The sequence below is a fragment of the Channa argus genome, chromosome 12 (genome assembly GCF_033026475.1).
Source record: "Channa argus isolate prfri chromosome 12, Channa argus male v1.0, whole genome shotgun sequence".
Classification (NCBI taxonomy): domain Eukaryota; kingdom Metazoa; phylum Chordata; class Actinopteri; order Anabantiformes; family Channidae; genus Channa; species Channa argus.
Genome location: NC_090208.1, coordinates 9,578,950 through 9,595,151, shown reverse-complemented (window position 1 = coordinate 9,595,151; position 16,202 = coordinate 9,578,950). Strand labels below are relative to the sequence as shown.

The 16,202-nt window shown below is 37.9% G+C and overlaps 1 protein-coding gene across 2 annotated transcripts; it reads right to left on the bottom strand.

Annotated features, from left to right (window-relative positions):
* Positions 1-13,162: 13,162 nt before the first annotated feature.
* On the bottom strand, positions 13,163-14,651 carry LOC137137482 (programmed cell death 1 ligand 1-like). 2 transcript variants are annotated; one of them, XM_067523781.1, is made up of 3 exons: positions 14,598-14,651; positions 13,844-14,188; positions 13,163-13,555 (listed from the first exon to the last, which is right to left on the bottom strand). In XM_067523781.1, exons 1-3 carry the CDS (start codon positions 14,644-14,646, stop codon positions 13,494-13,496), a joined length of 456 nt encoding a protein of 151 aa, XP_067379882.1. In that variant the 5' UTR covers positions 14,647-14,651; the 3' UTR covers positions 13,163-13,493. The 2 variants fall into 2 exon arrangements, with proteins under 2 accessions (XP_067379882.1, XP_067379881.1); XM_067523780.1 differs by having other exon boundaries at positions 13,465-13,771.
* Positions 14,652-16,202: the final 1,551 nt, after the last annotated feature.

The window sequence follows — 16,202 nt, the reverse complement described above, 5'->3', positions numbered from 1 at the left end:
TTCACTCTCTTATGTTTCATTTATTACACATTATCTCAAATTTCTTCCCATAAGTTTGTCTCCACCCCCAGACTAACACAGATAACTTTAAAAGTCCTAATTTATTTTATATCCCTTTAGTTTTATTTGTCCAGACAAAGAAAATTGCATTAGCAATTTCATGTTTTATAAATTGAAAAGAGCAGTTTACTCAGTAAAAACTAACTGTGAGTCCAGAACCAGAGAGTCAGGGATGGATTGGACTCTACGTTGGACTGGGACTGACAGCAGCAGCAGTTCTACTGGTCACACTCTGCTTTGCTCTGAGTCGTTGTTTCACTAAATCTACTGATAAGACTGAAAATCCCTCTTCAGTGGTTAAACAGTTCAGTTTGTCAGAGAGCAGACTTCTCTCTGTCCCTGAATTCCCCAGATTCACTTTTAAATTATTCCTGTGATTTTGAGTTTAAATTAAGTTGTTACAGTATTATAATTATGTGTTATTGATGTAAATAATTATACTGTTACAGATATTTGTCTTTCCCTCAGCAGATGTAAGGAAAGTGTAAAATATCTGAATACATTTCTATATTTACATCAGTCACATACTTATGAATCCTGTGTTTATTTAAAAACTGGACGGGGAACTGAAGAACTTGGGGAATTAGTCAACAATAATTATAACTTTTTTATTACTAATGCATCACAACAAATATAAATACAGTTTTTGGATATGGAAAGATAAAGAAAAGTTCATACACAAAGTCAACACAGCAAAATCATCTGTTGTGGATCATCAGAGCAGCACTTTGTGAACCAGACACATCAGGTGGATCAAAGTGTATTTTCTGTTAAAGATCGGTGACAGAACAGCTGCTACAACCACTGCTGCTGCTGCTGCTGCAGGTTTTGTAGCTACTGTATCTGTCAGTGACAACAAAACACTGATATGAGCCTCAGAACAGTAAATGGACATTTGAACATGAATGAAATCATTATTTACTATCTATGTGGAGGCAATATCACATTAATGCTTTGAAGCAATTTCTTTAAACTTAACGTGCACTTGGACTCATAAACTGATTACATGTTGGGGGTCAAAGGTCAAAGGATCTTTAGGGATTTTCCTTCGTGTGAATACACTATGTCTGATGTCTTTGTAAAGTGATTCTGTTCTGAGCTGTAAAGGATGGTTTAATTTTCCACTGAACAGATGTTTAGTTTGTTCCAGCTCTGTAGCAGGGATTGAGCTCTTACATGTGCTGTAGTCGCCCCCTTGTGGTGAAGCTTCATATATGTCATCCACATCTGTTCTGTATCACAATTATGACAAGATCAGAGTTATGTCTACTGAGATATTATGTTTCCTTTTGTTTCAAATGTTTTTCTCATAGACCAAACCCACAACTACATGAAGTCACTTGTCTGTATTAGCTGCTATAACTCTGTAACAGGTCTCAGGAGTAAAGTCCAGGTCTGGAATCTAACTTCTGTCCTAAGTGTCACTAAATATTAAAACCAGTATGAAAAATAAAAGCCAAATCAAACCTAAATCGTTGAACTTTTTTTCTGCAAAAATAAGCATCGCTGCATTATTGAATCATTTCTATATTTGATGAATTGCTTCAAATCCTCTTGATGTGATTGTACTGTAATTTTTCACCATCTAATGCAACATGCTATAAAGTGCTGTTGGACATTTACAAAAACGGTGAGAGTATTGTTTTTGATACAGGGGGTTTGATTCTGTCACTAATTCTGACTTAACTTTAAAAGATCATTTTATTTGTCACCATCTAATGCAACATGCTATAAAGTCTGTTGGATATTTACGACAACTTTTCTCAAATGTCCATTTGTGATTTTTTTATAGTCAGATTTTCATGTTCGTGCTCCTCTGCTGAACCTAAAAACAATAATATTAGTTTACAGCACTTATAAGAAGGTGTAGTGTTGTAAATTCAGGGAAGAAAAAAAGTGTCTGCACACTGTTTTTCATGTCTCTAAATCATTTTTATTAGACTAAAGATGAACAACATGACAAAGAGCTCAGCGTACAACATATAGAGCAGGACAACATCATGCTGACGTCAGTACAGTTCATGATCACACATCAGATATAATCAATAAAAAAAGACAAACACATTGAACATGTAAAGTTAAAACTAAGAATCCAGATGTTGGAACATTGGTTTGCTATCAAAAAATGATTTTCCAATAACTCCTTAAAACCCATAAAAACATTTTAGGTCCTAAACCTGTGGGATTCAACCCGAGGATCTGAAATTTGCTCACAGGAAACAGAAGAGTCTTTTCATGACAGACAGATGCAGAAAGGACTGACGACTGGAACTATGATGCAGGTTTGTTTTTGTCACACAGAACTTATTACTTTGTTGTTTATATCTGTTTGTTTGATGAAAGATGAAGTATTAACAAATAATTATTAGACCAGTTCATCTGAGTGGGTTTACATGGATTTAAGTAACTGGGTTACAGTCGACTTCAATATAATGTATTAATTAACACATCATATGACAAAAATGACAAAGCGTTGAAAGAAAAAATATAAAAAATATAAAAAATGGCTTAAACTTGTAATGTAACAAATATTGTTTTAATATGTTTATAAACTTAAAATACATTGAAAAGCACACAATAACACAACATTTCATCATGTTTCCATTCTGATAAAGTTTACACAGTTTATAAATATGGACACTTAAACATCTATAAAAACAACTTTTTTCTTATTCTTATCTTTATGGTCTAGATTCAACAAAGTGTTGGAAAGTTTTCTTGCATTGAAATGTTTGTGAATGTATGTCAGAAAGAATTAAGCTGTTGTAACAGTTTCTGTTGACAGTGGAGGAATTTTATACCATGAACTCATTGTCATAGCAAAACCAGTCTGAGACACTGCTGCAGAGAAAATGTCTAGTGGCTCTGATGGTACTTTGACTCCAAGAAAAAGGGGCCAAATGTCCCTATGCCAGATCCTTTTTCAGTCTCTCTTAATACTAAATTTAGAATCTTGGGAGCTGGTTTCAGGTTACATTTGATGACCACTGTCCTCACAAACAAATCTCTCCCAGCTACTGAAGGTTAAACCGTAGCTTTTTGACAGAAGTTCCAGCAGAACCAGTTTGATTTAAATTGCAATGAAAATTATCAGGATCGACTACACAGCAAAAACGAGAGTCAAACTAAAAATAAATACTAACAGAACAGTTAGATACATGCATTTCAGTAAAACTGAAGAGATCGAGGTTCTTTAAATGGTTTATGAGTTAAGAAAAGGGCTAGTGAGCCAATACTGTAACGTAAACTATTTCATCATGTGGCAGCTGTACACAAAGTTTAATGATGCCACCATGTGTAGTTTTTGCTACTACTAGTAACAGAAAGCTCACACAAGAGGAAGGTTAAACAACCACTTCGGTTTGATGCAGTCAGCAATTCACCAGCAGAGATGTCTGTGATGTCTACAAATAGACTCTTTAGTTTCACTGTGATCAAATGATTTGTATCCCAGATTGCGTTGCGCGCACACCAGCTGTCTAGAAGGAGAGTTTAAGCTCAGCGCTGATTAATAATTCATCCTAGTGCTGCTATTGCTCCACTTTATCAAGTTTTGGTCATTTTTCACCTTCAGATTTATAACACGTGCTCCATTTGTCCAAATGATTTCTGTTTGAGAATATTGAGAGTATTTCTCTTAGTGCTTATTTGTAGCTGCATATTAATGTATATTGAACGAGGATCTGTTAGAGGTGCACTCGATATATACACCTCTGACAAATAGTTTGCTATCCTACGCTGTCAGTGTCCATCAGGTCCACTTTAGCGTAGTCATGTTTCCCTTTTCAGTCGAGTGAACTAATTCTATCTGACTCAGACTTTGGTGGAGGCATTTTTTACATTCTGAGGCTAAATTTATCATTCAGCCCGGTGAATGAGGAAATCAGCCATCAGCGTATGTGGTGTTTGAAAGCAGGCAGGAAGTCTGTCTGCCTACGTTCATGTGATTCTGAAAGTAGAATTTCAGTTTAAAAGTCTATGGTAAGTAGCACTGCGTGAAAACGAGGGGAAGCAGTGGATAAAGCTCCATATCAACAAGATACTTCACTCTCCTTAGAAGAAAAATACACTGGACTTAAAATACAGTTCGTCCTAATGAAGAAACACGTTTCTTCGTGCAGTATAAGGAAATGATGTTTCTCCTTTCTTTGTCATTATTTTGTTTTCTTTGTTCACACCCACTTCTCAGTGACGCTATTTGTTGTGTCAGCGCACAAAAGGCGGTGCTCTGTGCTCAGCAGCGTCTATATATACGGCTCAAATGTTCAGCGCATAACTTCGCTGATCTCTGTAGAAGCAGTGGCTAAAGTTCCATATTAAATCTTGAACCAAAGACAAGAATCACATCCTACAAGCTGCTTCATTCTCCAGATGCTCTGTAACTCTGAAGACGACACCAGCTAAATCCAGACAGTAGATGTTCTGTGTTTTGGGGGTTTCTCCATGTGACGGTAAGATGTGGACTCTTCTTGCAGTTAGTTGTTGGTACCTGTACTTTGTATTAGAAGTATCATTTCAATCTTGTAGTGAACTTAGTGGCAGCCTACAGTGTTGGGCTCAGAAAGAACACATTTGGATTCTGGAAGCAGTGGACGTCCTAAATAACTTGGTTTGGTTTTCTGAAGGTCCAACATGTTTTCTAATGTTAGATTTTCTAATCTACAGCTGCTACATATTTAGATTCATATAGAGGCTGGTCACTGCACACTCACATGTTCAATGGCAGCATGTTGAGAAATACCTGTGTTCACACCATTTATATGTTACTGATTATGAGGCCAAAATCAGATTTAAATAGCAAAACTTTAGAAACACAGTGACTTATAATTATTGAGTTAATGAATCTTTATCTCACAACTTCAGGAAAGTGCAGAGAATAAATCTGTGTTTGACTTATTTATTAAAGTTTGTTCACAATGTAAATTCCCCTGAGTCTTTGTAAAAATATTTATATGTTGAACTGTATAAACCTTATGAATTGTGTTTGTCACGAGTTATAAAATTCTTTGTTCATTTGTGTTTAATAAGGATGATGATCAGGATCAGTTGTAAAGACTGAATGATTTTTCTCCTGTAACTTTGACCTGATGTGTCTCTGACTCTCCTCCTCTGTCTCCTCTAACAGGATGAAGATGATCTTCAGGATCCTGCTGCTCATCAACCTGATCTCATGTGTCTCTGGTTAGTTTATATCTTCACTTTATTTTCCAGAAACTAAATAATATATAAATAAATCCAAGTTCAGAGTTAGTCTTCTCCTCACTGTGTGTCTCTGTGTCCTCAACAGGAACATTTGTAGTGAATGTGACACAGACGTCCTATGAGGCAGAGAAGAACCACAACATCACACTGGAGTGGACCTTCACCACCAAACCTGACATGTCCATCACCTCAGTCAAAACCCTCTGTAGCCAGTTTATTAATCATAAGCACTTAGTCCTGTTACATCTCCATGATGGTGTTGAGGTCTTAAAGTCTCAGCATCAACGGTTTTCAGGACGAGTCCAGTTTGACAAAGTCGTCCTCAGAGAAGGACGAATCAGACTTCAACTGTCCAGACTCAGGACTGAGGACTCAGGACTGTACCTGTGTGATGTAAAAACAGATGATGGATTTGGCTCTGACAGATGTCGACTCAACATCACTGGTGAGTAGATGTTCTGGACCAACTGTTGAACAAACCCACAGAGCTGAGCTGTGACTAAAACAAGTGGAAGACAATGAGGAGAATTCAGGTCTCTTTAACCATGATGGACACATGGTTAAAGAGACCTGAATTGTCCTCCTCTTTAAACTATATGTTTTGTCCAAAGAACAAAAATATTCAATCTCCAGTGATGTGAATCAGAGAAAAGCAGCAGATCTTCACATTTGAGAAGCTGGAACCAGAAAAATGTTCTTGTTTGTACTTTGTCTTAATCTGCAAATGTAAAGTTTCAGATTATTATTGTTTCAGCAGCAGTTCAAAGATTGAACTCCCTCTATAAAACATAAATGTTCTGTTTATAGAAAGAAAAGATGAATTTATGCTCAAAGTCTGAGAAAAGTAAAACATTTGTACTTTACAGCAGCAGCTGATCATCCTGAACCTCAGAGACCAACTGTGAGTCCAGAACCAGAGAGTCAGGGATGGATTGGACTCTACGTTGGACTGGGACTGACAGCAGCAGCAGTTCTACTGGTCACACTCTGCTTTGCTCTGAGACGTTGTTTCACTAAATGTACTGATAAGACTGAAAATCCCTCTTCAGTGGTTTAACAGTTCAGTTTGTCAGAGAGCAGACTTCTCTCTGTCCCTGAATCCTTTGACCCTGTTGGTCCATGAAGCTGTTTTTCTCTGATCTCTGAGCTTTTCACCTCTGTCACTGTCTTCATGGTCTGAGACAAACAAACAGGATGAGACAGAAAGGAGACCAACATCTGATCAGGACCAACAGGACTCTGTCTGGAGGACCCTCTTTCTATCAGAGCATCAGTTCAAGACCTGAGTCCTAAAACCTGGAGACAGAACCAGAGCTATGAAAGCAGTTTCGCTTTTAAATTATTCCTGGGAGTTTGAGTTTAAATTAAGTTGTTACAGTATTATAATTATGTGTTATTGATGTAAATAATTATACTGTTACAGATATGTGTCTTTCCCTCAGCAGATGTAAGGAAAGTGTAAAATATGTAAATACATTTCTATATTTATATCAGTCACATTCATATGAATCCTGTGTTTATTTAAAAACTGGACGGGGAACTGAAGAACTTGGGGAATTAGTCAACAATAATTATAACTTTTTTATTTCTAATGCATCTTCACAAATATAAATACAGTTTTTGGATATGAAAAGATAAAGAAAAGTTCATACACAAAGTCTAAGCAGTCTAAGCCTATAGCAGCATAAATATTAATAACTATAAGCTTTATCATAAAGGAAGGTTTTAAAAGTAGAGAGGGTGTCTGCTTCCCGAATCTGAACTGGGAGCTGGTTCCACAGGCTTGATAGCTAAAGGCTCTGCCTCCCATTCTACCTTTGGAAATTCTGGGAACCACAAGTAGGCCTTTATTTTGAGATCAAAGTGGTCTATGGAACTATGAGGTCTTCTATATATGATGGAGTCTGACTGTTGAGCTTTATATGTAAGAAGCAGAGTTTTAAGTTCTATTCTAGATTTAATGGGAAGCCATCTCCTCCTCTGTCTCCTCTTACAGGATGAAGATGATCTTCAGGATCCTGCAGCTCATCAACCTGATCTCATGTGTCTCTGGTTAGTTTATATCTTTACTTTATTGTCCACAAACAGACAAAATACACCAACAGATCTTATGACCTACATCTTTAAATCCATCAGCTCACTGGAGAATCACAGCTCTACAGCAGTGACACCATCAGAGGACACAGATAATTCCAAAGGCAGAGTTTAAAAAATGGCTTTGCCTGCTCCTGTCTTTCTGTCTCTATGTCCTCAACAGGAACATTTGTAGTGAATGAGACAGAGACCTTCTATCAGGCAGAGGAGAACCACAACATCACACTGGAGTGGACCTTCACCACCAAACCTCAGAGTTCCATCAGCTCACTTAAAACCCTCTGTAGCCTGTTCCTCAATCACGAAATCTTAGTCCTTCTTCATCTCCATGATGGTGTTGAGGTCTCAGAGTCTCAGGATCAACCATTTTCAGGACGAGACCAGTTTGACAAAGACGTCCTCAGAGAAGGACGAATCAAACTTCAACTGTCCAGACTCAGGACTGAGGACTCAGGACTGTACCTGTGTGAAGTGAAAACAGATGATGGCATCAGTATGAAAGAATGGAGACTCCATGTTACAGGTAAGAACCTCCATGATAAACACATAGTAGAATTATCACCTTTCTGATCGTTTTAACTTAAATCAGAAAAATTATAACCTTGTAAAAGTAGAATTCACTGCAGAGCTGCTGTAGTGGATGACATTAGATTACACAGGTCATAATATATCTGCACTTATATATATTTCTACTTTCCTGTTACACAAAACACTTTTCACTGCTTCTAATTCACACACACACACACACACACACACACTGAGGTGGGGGCTGTTGTGGAGCTGACCCACACTCACTGCGAACAAATAAGTTGGAGTTCAGTGTCTCGTTCAAGGACACTTCAACATGTGACCCCAGGAGCAGGGAATCAAACCAACAACCCTGAGATCGATGGATGACTGCTCAACCTCCTGAGCCACAGAGTGAAGAAAAGTAATAGATAAAATAAATGAACAGTGCACAGGCTGAAAAGTGGCTTTGAAGTTTGCTCTTTAGAAACATCATCATTTTCTGTTGTTCTGTATTATAGATGGAGAAGAAGCACAGTTATTTTCCCCTTGTTTATTACAGCTGCTGATCAGCTCAAACCTCAAAGACCAACTGTGAGTCCAGAACCAGAGAGTCAGGGATGGACTGGACTCTACGTTGGACTGGGACTGACAGCAGCAGCAGTTCTACTGGTCCTAATTTCTGACAGAACTGGCTGTGAACAAAGAAAACAAAATAATGACAAAGAAAGGAGAAACATAATTTCCACATACTGCAAGAAAAAATTGTGTTTCTGCATTAGGACGACCTGAATGTTAAGAGTGAAGTATCTTGTAGGATATGATTCTTGTCTTTGTCTCACGCTTTAATATGGAGCTTTATCCACTGCTTCGCCTCGTGCACACGAAGACTTTTAAACTGAAAGTCTACTTTCAGCATCACATGAACGAGCCAGCTGTGCGCGGCACCGCTTACATCGCCTATTTGTCCGCCCAGTATCAACGCACAAACAGTTGGTGCTAGGCCGCGCCTACAAAGTGTGGATGTAGGAAATGTGCTGTGCATAGTTCACTGAGCTCTGCGGCTGCAGAGGCTAATGCGCCATATTAAAGCATGAACCAAAGACAGGAATCACATCCTACAAGCTGCTTCACTCTCCAGATGCTCTGTAAACCAGAAGACGACACAAGCTAAATCCAGACAGTAGATGTTCTGTGTTTTTGGGGGTTTCTCCATGTGACGGTAAGATGTGGACTCTTCTTGCAGTTAGTTGTTGGTACCTGTACTTTGTATTAGAAGTATCATTTCAATCTTGTAGTGAACTTAGTGGCAGCCTACAGTGTTGGGCTCAGAAAGAACACATTTGGATTCTGGAAGCAGTGGACGTCCTAAATAACTTGGTTTGGTTTTCTAATGTTACTGATTATGAGGCCAAAATCAGATTTAAATAGCAAAACTTTAGAAATACAGTGACTTCTAATTATTGTGTTAATGAATCTTTATCTCACAACTTCAGGAAAGTGCAGAGAATAAATCTGTGTTTGACTTATTTACATTCATGTTTATTAAAGTTTATTCACAATGTAAATCCCCCTGAGCTACAGTCAAAAATGTGACATGTAGAACTGTATAAACCATCTGAATTGTTATGTATTCTGGGTGTTTCCATCACAGTGTTTGCAGTTTACATAGTATTTGTCTAATTCTTTGTTCATTTGTGTTTAATAAGGATGATGATCACGATCAGTTGTAAAGACTGAACGATTTTTCTCCTGTAACTTTGATGTGATGTGTCTCTGACTCTCCTCCTCTGTCTCCTCTCACAGGATGAAGATGATCTTCAGGATCCTGCTGCTCATCAACCTGATCTCATGTGTCTCTGGTTAGTTTATATCTTCACTTTATTTTCCAGAAACTAAATAATATATAAATAAATCCAAGTTATTCTGCTCCTCACTGTATGTCTCTTTGTCCCCAACAGGGACATTTGTAATGAATGTGACACAGACGTCCTATCAGGCAGAGGAGAACCACAACATCACAGTGGAGTGGACCTTCACCACCAAACCTGACACTTCCCCCGACTCACTTTTTATCTACTGTGGACTGATCATTGAGGAAAAGGACTCAGTCCTGTTTCATCTTCATGATGGTGTTGAGGTCTCAGAGTCTCAGGATCCACAGTTTTCAGGACGAGTCCAGTTTGACAAAGACGTCCTCAGAGAAGGACGAATCAGACTTCAACTGTCCAGACTCAAGACTGAGGACTCAGGACTGTACCTGTGTGATGTGGGAACAGATGATGGTACAAACTTGGTAAATGTCGACTCAACGTCACTGGTGAGTAGATTCTGTCGTTCACTTATTGATCTGTAATAAAAACAAACCGGATCTGAGTGAACTTTGTTCTGCAGATATTTGTTCATAAACCAACGAATTGGACAAATTAAACTCTTCAGTATTTGAGATATTTCAGTCTGGACCAAAGTTCTGGACCAACTGATGGACAAACCCACAAAGTGGAGCTGTGACTAAAACTGTCCATCATGGTTAAAGAGAGTTGTCCTCTCAGAATCCTGTTTGATATGACTAAGAGTCAGAAACACAAACATATTTAATCTACAGTGATGTGACTCCACATATGAAAAACTGAAATCAGAAAACATTTGTTTGCACTTTAAAAATTAAGTTGTTTCAGCAGCATGTTAAAGATTTGACTCACTAAATAAATAAATGTACTGTTTATTTAAAAATCCTTAAATTGTTCACATAGTTTGAGGAAAGTAAAACATTTGTACTTTACAGCAGCAGCTGATCATCCTGAACCTCAGAGACCAACTATGAGTCCAGAACCAGAGAGTCAGGGATGGATTGGACTCTACGTTGGACTGGGACTGACAGCAGCAGCAGTTCTACTGGTCACACTCTGCTTTGCTCTGAGTCGTGGTTTCACTAAATCTACTGATAAGACTGAAAATCCCTCTTCAGTGGTTCAACAGTTCAGTTTGTCACAGAGCAGACTTCTCTCTGTCCCTGAATCCTTTGACCCTGTTGGTCCATGAAGCTGTTTTTCTCTGACCTCTGAGCTTTTTACCTCTGTCACTGTCTTCATGGTCTGAGACAAACAAAGAGGATGAGACAGAGAGGAGACCAACATCTGATCAGATCCATCAGGACCAACAGGACTTAGTCTAGAGGACCCCCTTTCTATGAGAGCATCAGATCAAGATCTGAGTCCTTAAACCTGGAGACAGAATCAGAGATATGAAAGCGATGTTTCAGTTTTAAATTATTCCTGTGAGTTTGAGTTTAAATTAAGTTGTTACAGTATTATAATTATGTGTCATTGATGTAAATAATTATACTGTTACAGATATTTGTCTTTCCCTCAGCAGATATAAGGAAAGTGTAAAATATCTGAATACGTTTCTATATTTATATCAGTCACATTTATATGAATCCTGTGTTTATTTAAAAACTGGACGGGGAACTGAAGAACTTGGGGAATTAGTCAACAATAATTATAACTGTTTTATTACTAATGCATCACAACAAATATAAATACAGTTTTTGGATATGGAAAGATGAAGAAAAGTTCATACACAAAGTCAACACAGCAAAATCATCTGTTGTGGATCATCAGAGCAGCACTTTGTGAACCAGACACATCAGGTGGATCAAAGTGTATTTTCTGTTAAAGATCAGTGACAGAACAGCTGCTACAACCACTGCTGCTGCTGCAGGTTTTGTAGCTACTGTATCTGTCAGTGACAACAAAACACTGATATGATCCTCAGATCAGTAAATGGACATTTGAACATGAATGAACTCATTATTTACAGTCACACGTGGTTTGATATGATCTGAGTGATTAAAAAATTCACTTTATTATACAGTTTCATTATAAACACTTAAATGACCCAAACCAACCATTTCATAAATAGTCCACACAGTTTCTAAATGTCCCTCTAATAAAATGTGAGTATAAGTGGGGGAATGTGGGGGGCAGAGTTACCAAACCGTGAATAAAGGAAGGACATACTAGTATTATGTGAGACATCTACACTCCAGTTTTCTGCACACAGACAACAAAGTGAGCTTTGATTAAGAAAGTGTTGTTACCGATGTTCGCCACCAGAGGGAGACACAGGCAGCGCCAACACACCGTCATATAGCGCTGAGAGGAGACACAAGACAGAAATGTGCTGACAACAGTGCAACTGTATTTTTTTTAGCTTTGTTAGTAAAGAAAAAACCCACAAGATTCTGTCAGCGTGTTTTTTTTTTCAAGTGTGCTACACAACTAATCTAGACTCTGGTGCTTCTTTAGTCAACTTACATGCAAGTTACATCTCGACATATTTACTTTGTCATTCAATTCTAAAAAACAAAATCCTCTGAGGCGTCAGTGGCCTAATAACTTTCTGTAACTGGTGGATAAATTGCATCAGCCACATTTCATCAGCCTGCTCTGACCTCCTTCCTCTTCCTCTTCCTCTTTACTTTGTTTGTTTAGTCCAGCAACTACACACTGATACTTCAGGACTCAAACTGAGCAGGACACGTCGAGGCTGCTTCACTTTAAACATGTGAGTAAAGCATAAATTGTGTTTGTATCATGAGTGAAAAAACATGACAGAAACCTACAAAGTCTAATTTAAACCTTTATCGTAACCATTTTTTTAAACCTGAAAAATCCAGGATCTAATCTTTTTAAATGAATTAAATGAATTTTTTTTTTTAAATCGACTAAAAGAGTAACGAACACAGGTTCGGTGGTTCGACTCCCGGTCCCTGCTGGCTGCGTCCAAGTGTTATTGGGAAAGAGAGTGAACTTGAACTATAGGTCACGCCGTCATCAGTGTGTGTGTGTGTGTGTGTGTGTGTGTGTGAGAATGAGAAGCAACATTGTAAACTGCTTTGGAGAAAAGTGCTGTATAAGCAGAGCATTTATGTGCAATTGTTGCTGTATGAAGCTCAGTGATTTCAGTAGAATCACCTGTATTTGTATTTAACAACAAACACAAAACATCACCATTTTTCTCTGTTTAAGTAACAGATACTATGTCCAGTCCAGAATTTAACAGCATGTTTACAAGTAGCATCTCAAAAGCTGATTAACAAACTCTTTCAATGAGTATAACAGTGAGTATAACAGTGCAGGGTTATAACCCAGTGTCCTACACTTTCCATGTTTAGTTTTTGGATTGTTTAGTATGAAAAAGTGCAAAACTACAAAACAGCAACAAAACAGAAATTTTTTTCATCATTCACTTTAATGGCAACAAATATAATTGGTATCCACTGTAAAGTCCATGAGTCCACTTACATTAAAAACACTTGCATTACCACAGTGAGCTGAAGAATCCGGACAGACACAGAGGACCAAGTTGTCCCCACTGATAACTGCTGTCTTAACTCTCTGACAGTGGTGCAGAGATGTTCACTTCAAAGTGTTGTGAGTGACGCTCACCCTGCAAAATGCTGTGGACCCCACCTCTACACCATCGTAGTGTTGTGAGAGCCCCTGACATCCCTGAACCATATCCTCCAAATCCTTCTAGCTGAATATGGTATGTGAAGCTCCCAAATTTCCACTTCACAAAGCTGGACAGCACTGGGGCAGAGGATTGGGTTCATATGATGGACTTTACTCTTGATAGTAATTCTTCATCTGTAGCTTAATGAAGGATGTTCTAGCCTTGTCCTGATCTGTTGGATGGATATGAAACAAAGCTAAGAGCAAACAAAGCAATGACACAATTCTTAAATCACCAAATAATTCAACTTAAAAGATCTCAACAGTGATAAACTGATCCTTAAATGGATGAACTCCATTAGATGTGTTACAGCTGCACTTATTAAAAATGGGGCTGAACACATCGCTGGTGTCTCCATGAGTCTGAGTTACATTCAAGACATAATGTTCTGTGGACATTAAGGGTTTTTTAGGATCTTATCTCAGTAAAATGTTCATCCAGCTTTTTATGCTGCACTCACCAGACGCTTCAAGTTGCCATCTCCTCATGATCTGGTCATAATTAGCAGCAACATCACACCTGTAGTTTCCAGAGTCTTCTACTGTGACTGTGGACAGATGAAGTCGGATTTGTCCTTCTCTAAGAGCATCTCTGTCCAACTGAACCCGTCCTGAAAACTGCTGATGCTGAGACTCTGGATCCTCAGCACCGTTTATCATTTCATACAAAGCTTTACGAGGTTCTGACAGGAAAAAACAAACAAGGTTGGTGAGAGACAAGTCTGTTTTGGTCTGACTGTCCCAACTGAAGGTGATGTTGTTGTTCTCGGTCTGATGGATTGACGTCCTCTTTACAACAAACATTCCTGTGGATAATAGAGAAGAAACTGTTAACTGGGATCAAGGTGTCAGCAAAGTACTGACTGCTTATGTAAATTGATTTACAATTAAATGTATCAAATTTAAAAATGTTATTTACAATTGAGTTTATGAGAAGTGAACTTTACAGTCTTAAACATGGAGCTAACTCCTACAGCTGTAACACTTAGTCCATTTATTAGCTAGTTAGAAATTATTAACTGTTTTCATAACTGATGAATTATATCAGTCAACGTTAGTCCAACAATACAAAATATTTGCTGGTTGCTGCTTTAAACATAGTGATTTGCTGCTTATATATTTAATCTATGAAGAACCTTGGTTGGTTTTAAGTGATTCTTTTAAGAAAATCAGCAAAGTAATAAAGCAATAAAAATATTGTGCAGCCCCACTAACCAAAGATGGGAGACGTCAGACCAATAAACAGAAGAGTCCAGATCATCATCTGAAGACTGATACATGTGGAGAAAACACTAAAGTTTGGGTTAAACCTTTAAATGTTTATCACGAGGTTTTGAATAACTTCTTGTTGCGCAGTTAATAAAACTCGTCTGCTGAGTGTGAGCACAGTCAGACACTGTAATTAAACTATAGCGACTGGAAAATCGTAATAACTGCAGAATAAACCGATTTAAGATTTAAAGGAACTAAAGAACAAAATACTACTTTTAATTACTTACATATTGTTGTCTCACTTTCAGCAACAAGAAGTGTAGTTTGAGCAAGGGACGGATCAAGTAGTGAAAAAATCTCAGGTTTCTGTGTAGAACATTTGTGGGGGTGGAGTTAGAGTCAGGTAAGAAAACCACTGACGTCAGGATCCGAGAAAGATCGTAGTTATGTGCCAAATCCACTTGCGGACAATGATCCGCTGTGGCGGATATTTTTATATTATATTTAATTTGATTTTGTTTTTCTTATCGACCAAACCCAAAACTACATGAAGTCACTTGTCTGTATTAGCTGCTATAACTCTGAAACAGGTCTCAGGAGTAAAGTCCAGGTCTGGAATCTAACTTTTGTTCTAACTGTCACTAAATATTAAAACCAAAGTATGAAATATAAAAGTCAAATCAAACCTAAATCGTTAAACTTTTTTTCTGCAAAAATAAGCATCGCTGCATTTTCTATACTTGATGAATTGCTTCAAATCCTCTTGATGTGATTTTCCTGATCTGAGTGACTTTGTTCTGCAGATATTTGTTCATAAACCAAAGAACTGGACAAATAAAATCTTAACCTTTGTTGAAAGATTTGTCACAAAAAACTTCAGATATTTCAGTCTGGACCAAAGATCTGGACCAACTGATGGACAAACCCACAGAGTGAAGCTGTGACTAAAACTGTCCATCATGGTTAAAGAGAGTTGTCCTCTCAGAATCCTGTTTGATATGACTAAGAGTCAGAAACACAAACATATTTAATCTACAGTGATGTGACTCCACATTTGAAAAACTGAAATCAGAAAACATTTGTTTGCAATTGAAAAATTTAGTTTAAGAATAATATTGTTTCAGCAGCAGCTTAAAGATTTGACTCACTACATAAATACATGTAATGTTTATTTAAAAATGCTCAAATTGTTCACATAGTTTGAGGAAAGTAAAACATTTGTACTTTACATCAGCAGCTGATTATCCTGAACCTCAGAGACCAACTGAGTCCAGAACCAGAGAGTCAGGGATGGATTGGACTCTACGTTGGACTGGGACTGACAGCAGCAGCAGTTCTACTGGTCACACTCTGCTTTGCTCGGATTAAAAACTTCTCTTCACAGCAAATATTTAATGTCACGGCAGGAAAAGCTTGTGTCTTTAAAAGCATAAACGTCACCAACATACTGCACGTTTCTACTGGTGAGCTCATTGGTTCTTCCTGCTCAGAAAGGAAACATCGCCCATATGATGATGGTTTGCACCAACAAGACATCAGATGTTTGACCAAAGGAGCACAAAGTAAAACTGCATGTGAAAATAGAGATTTTTAGCGCAGCTTTTACGA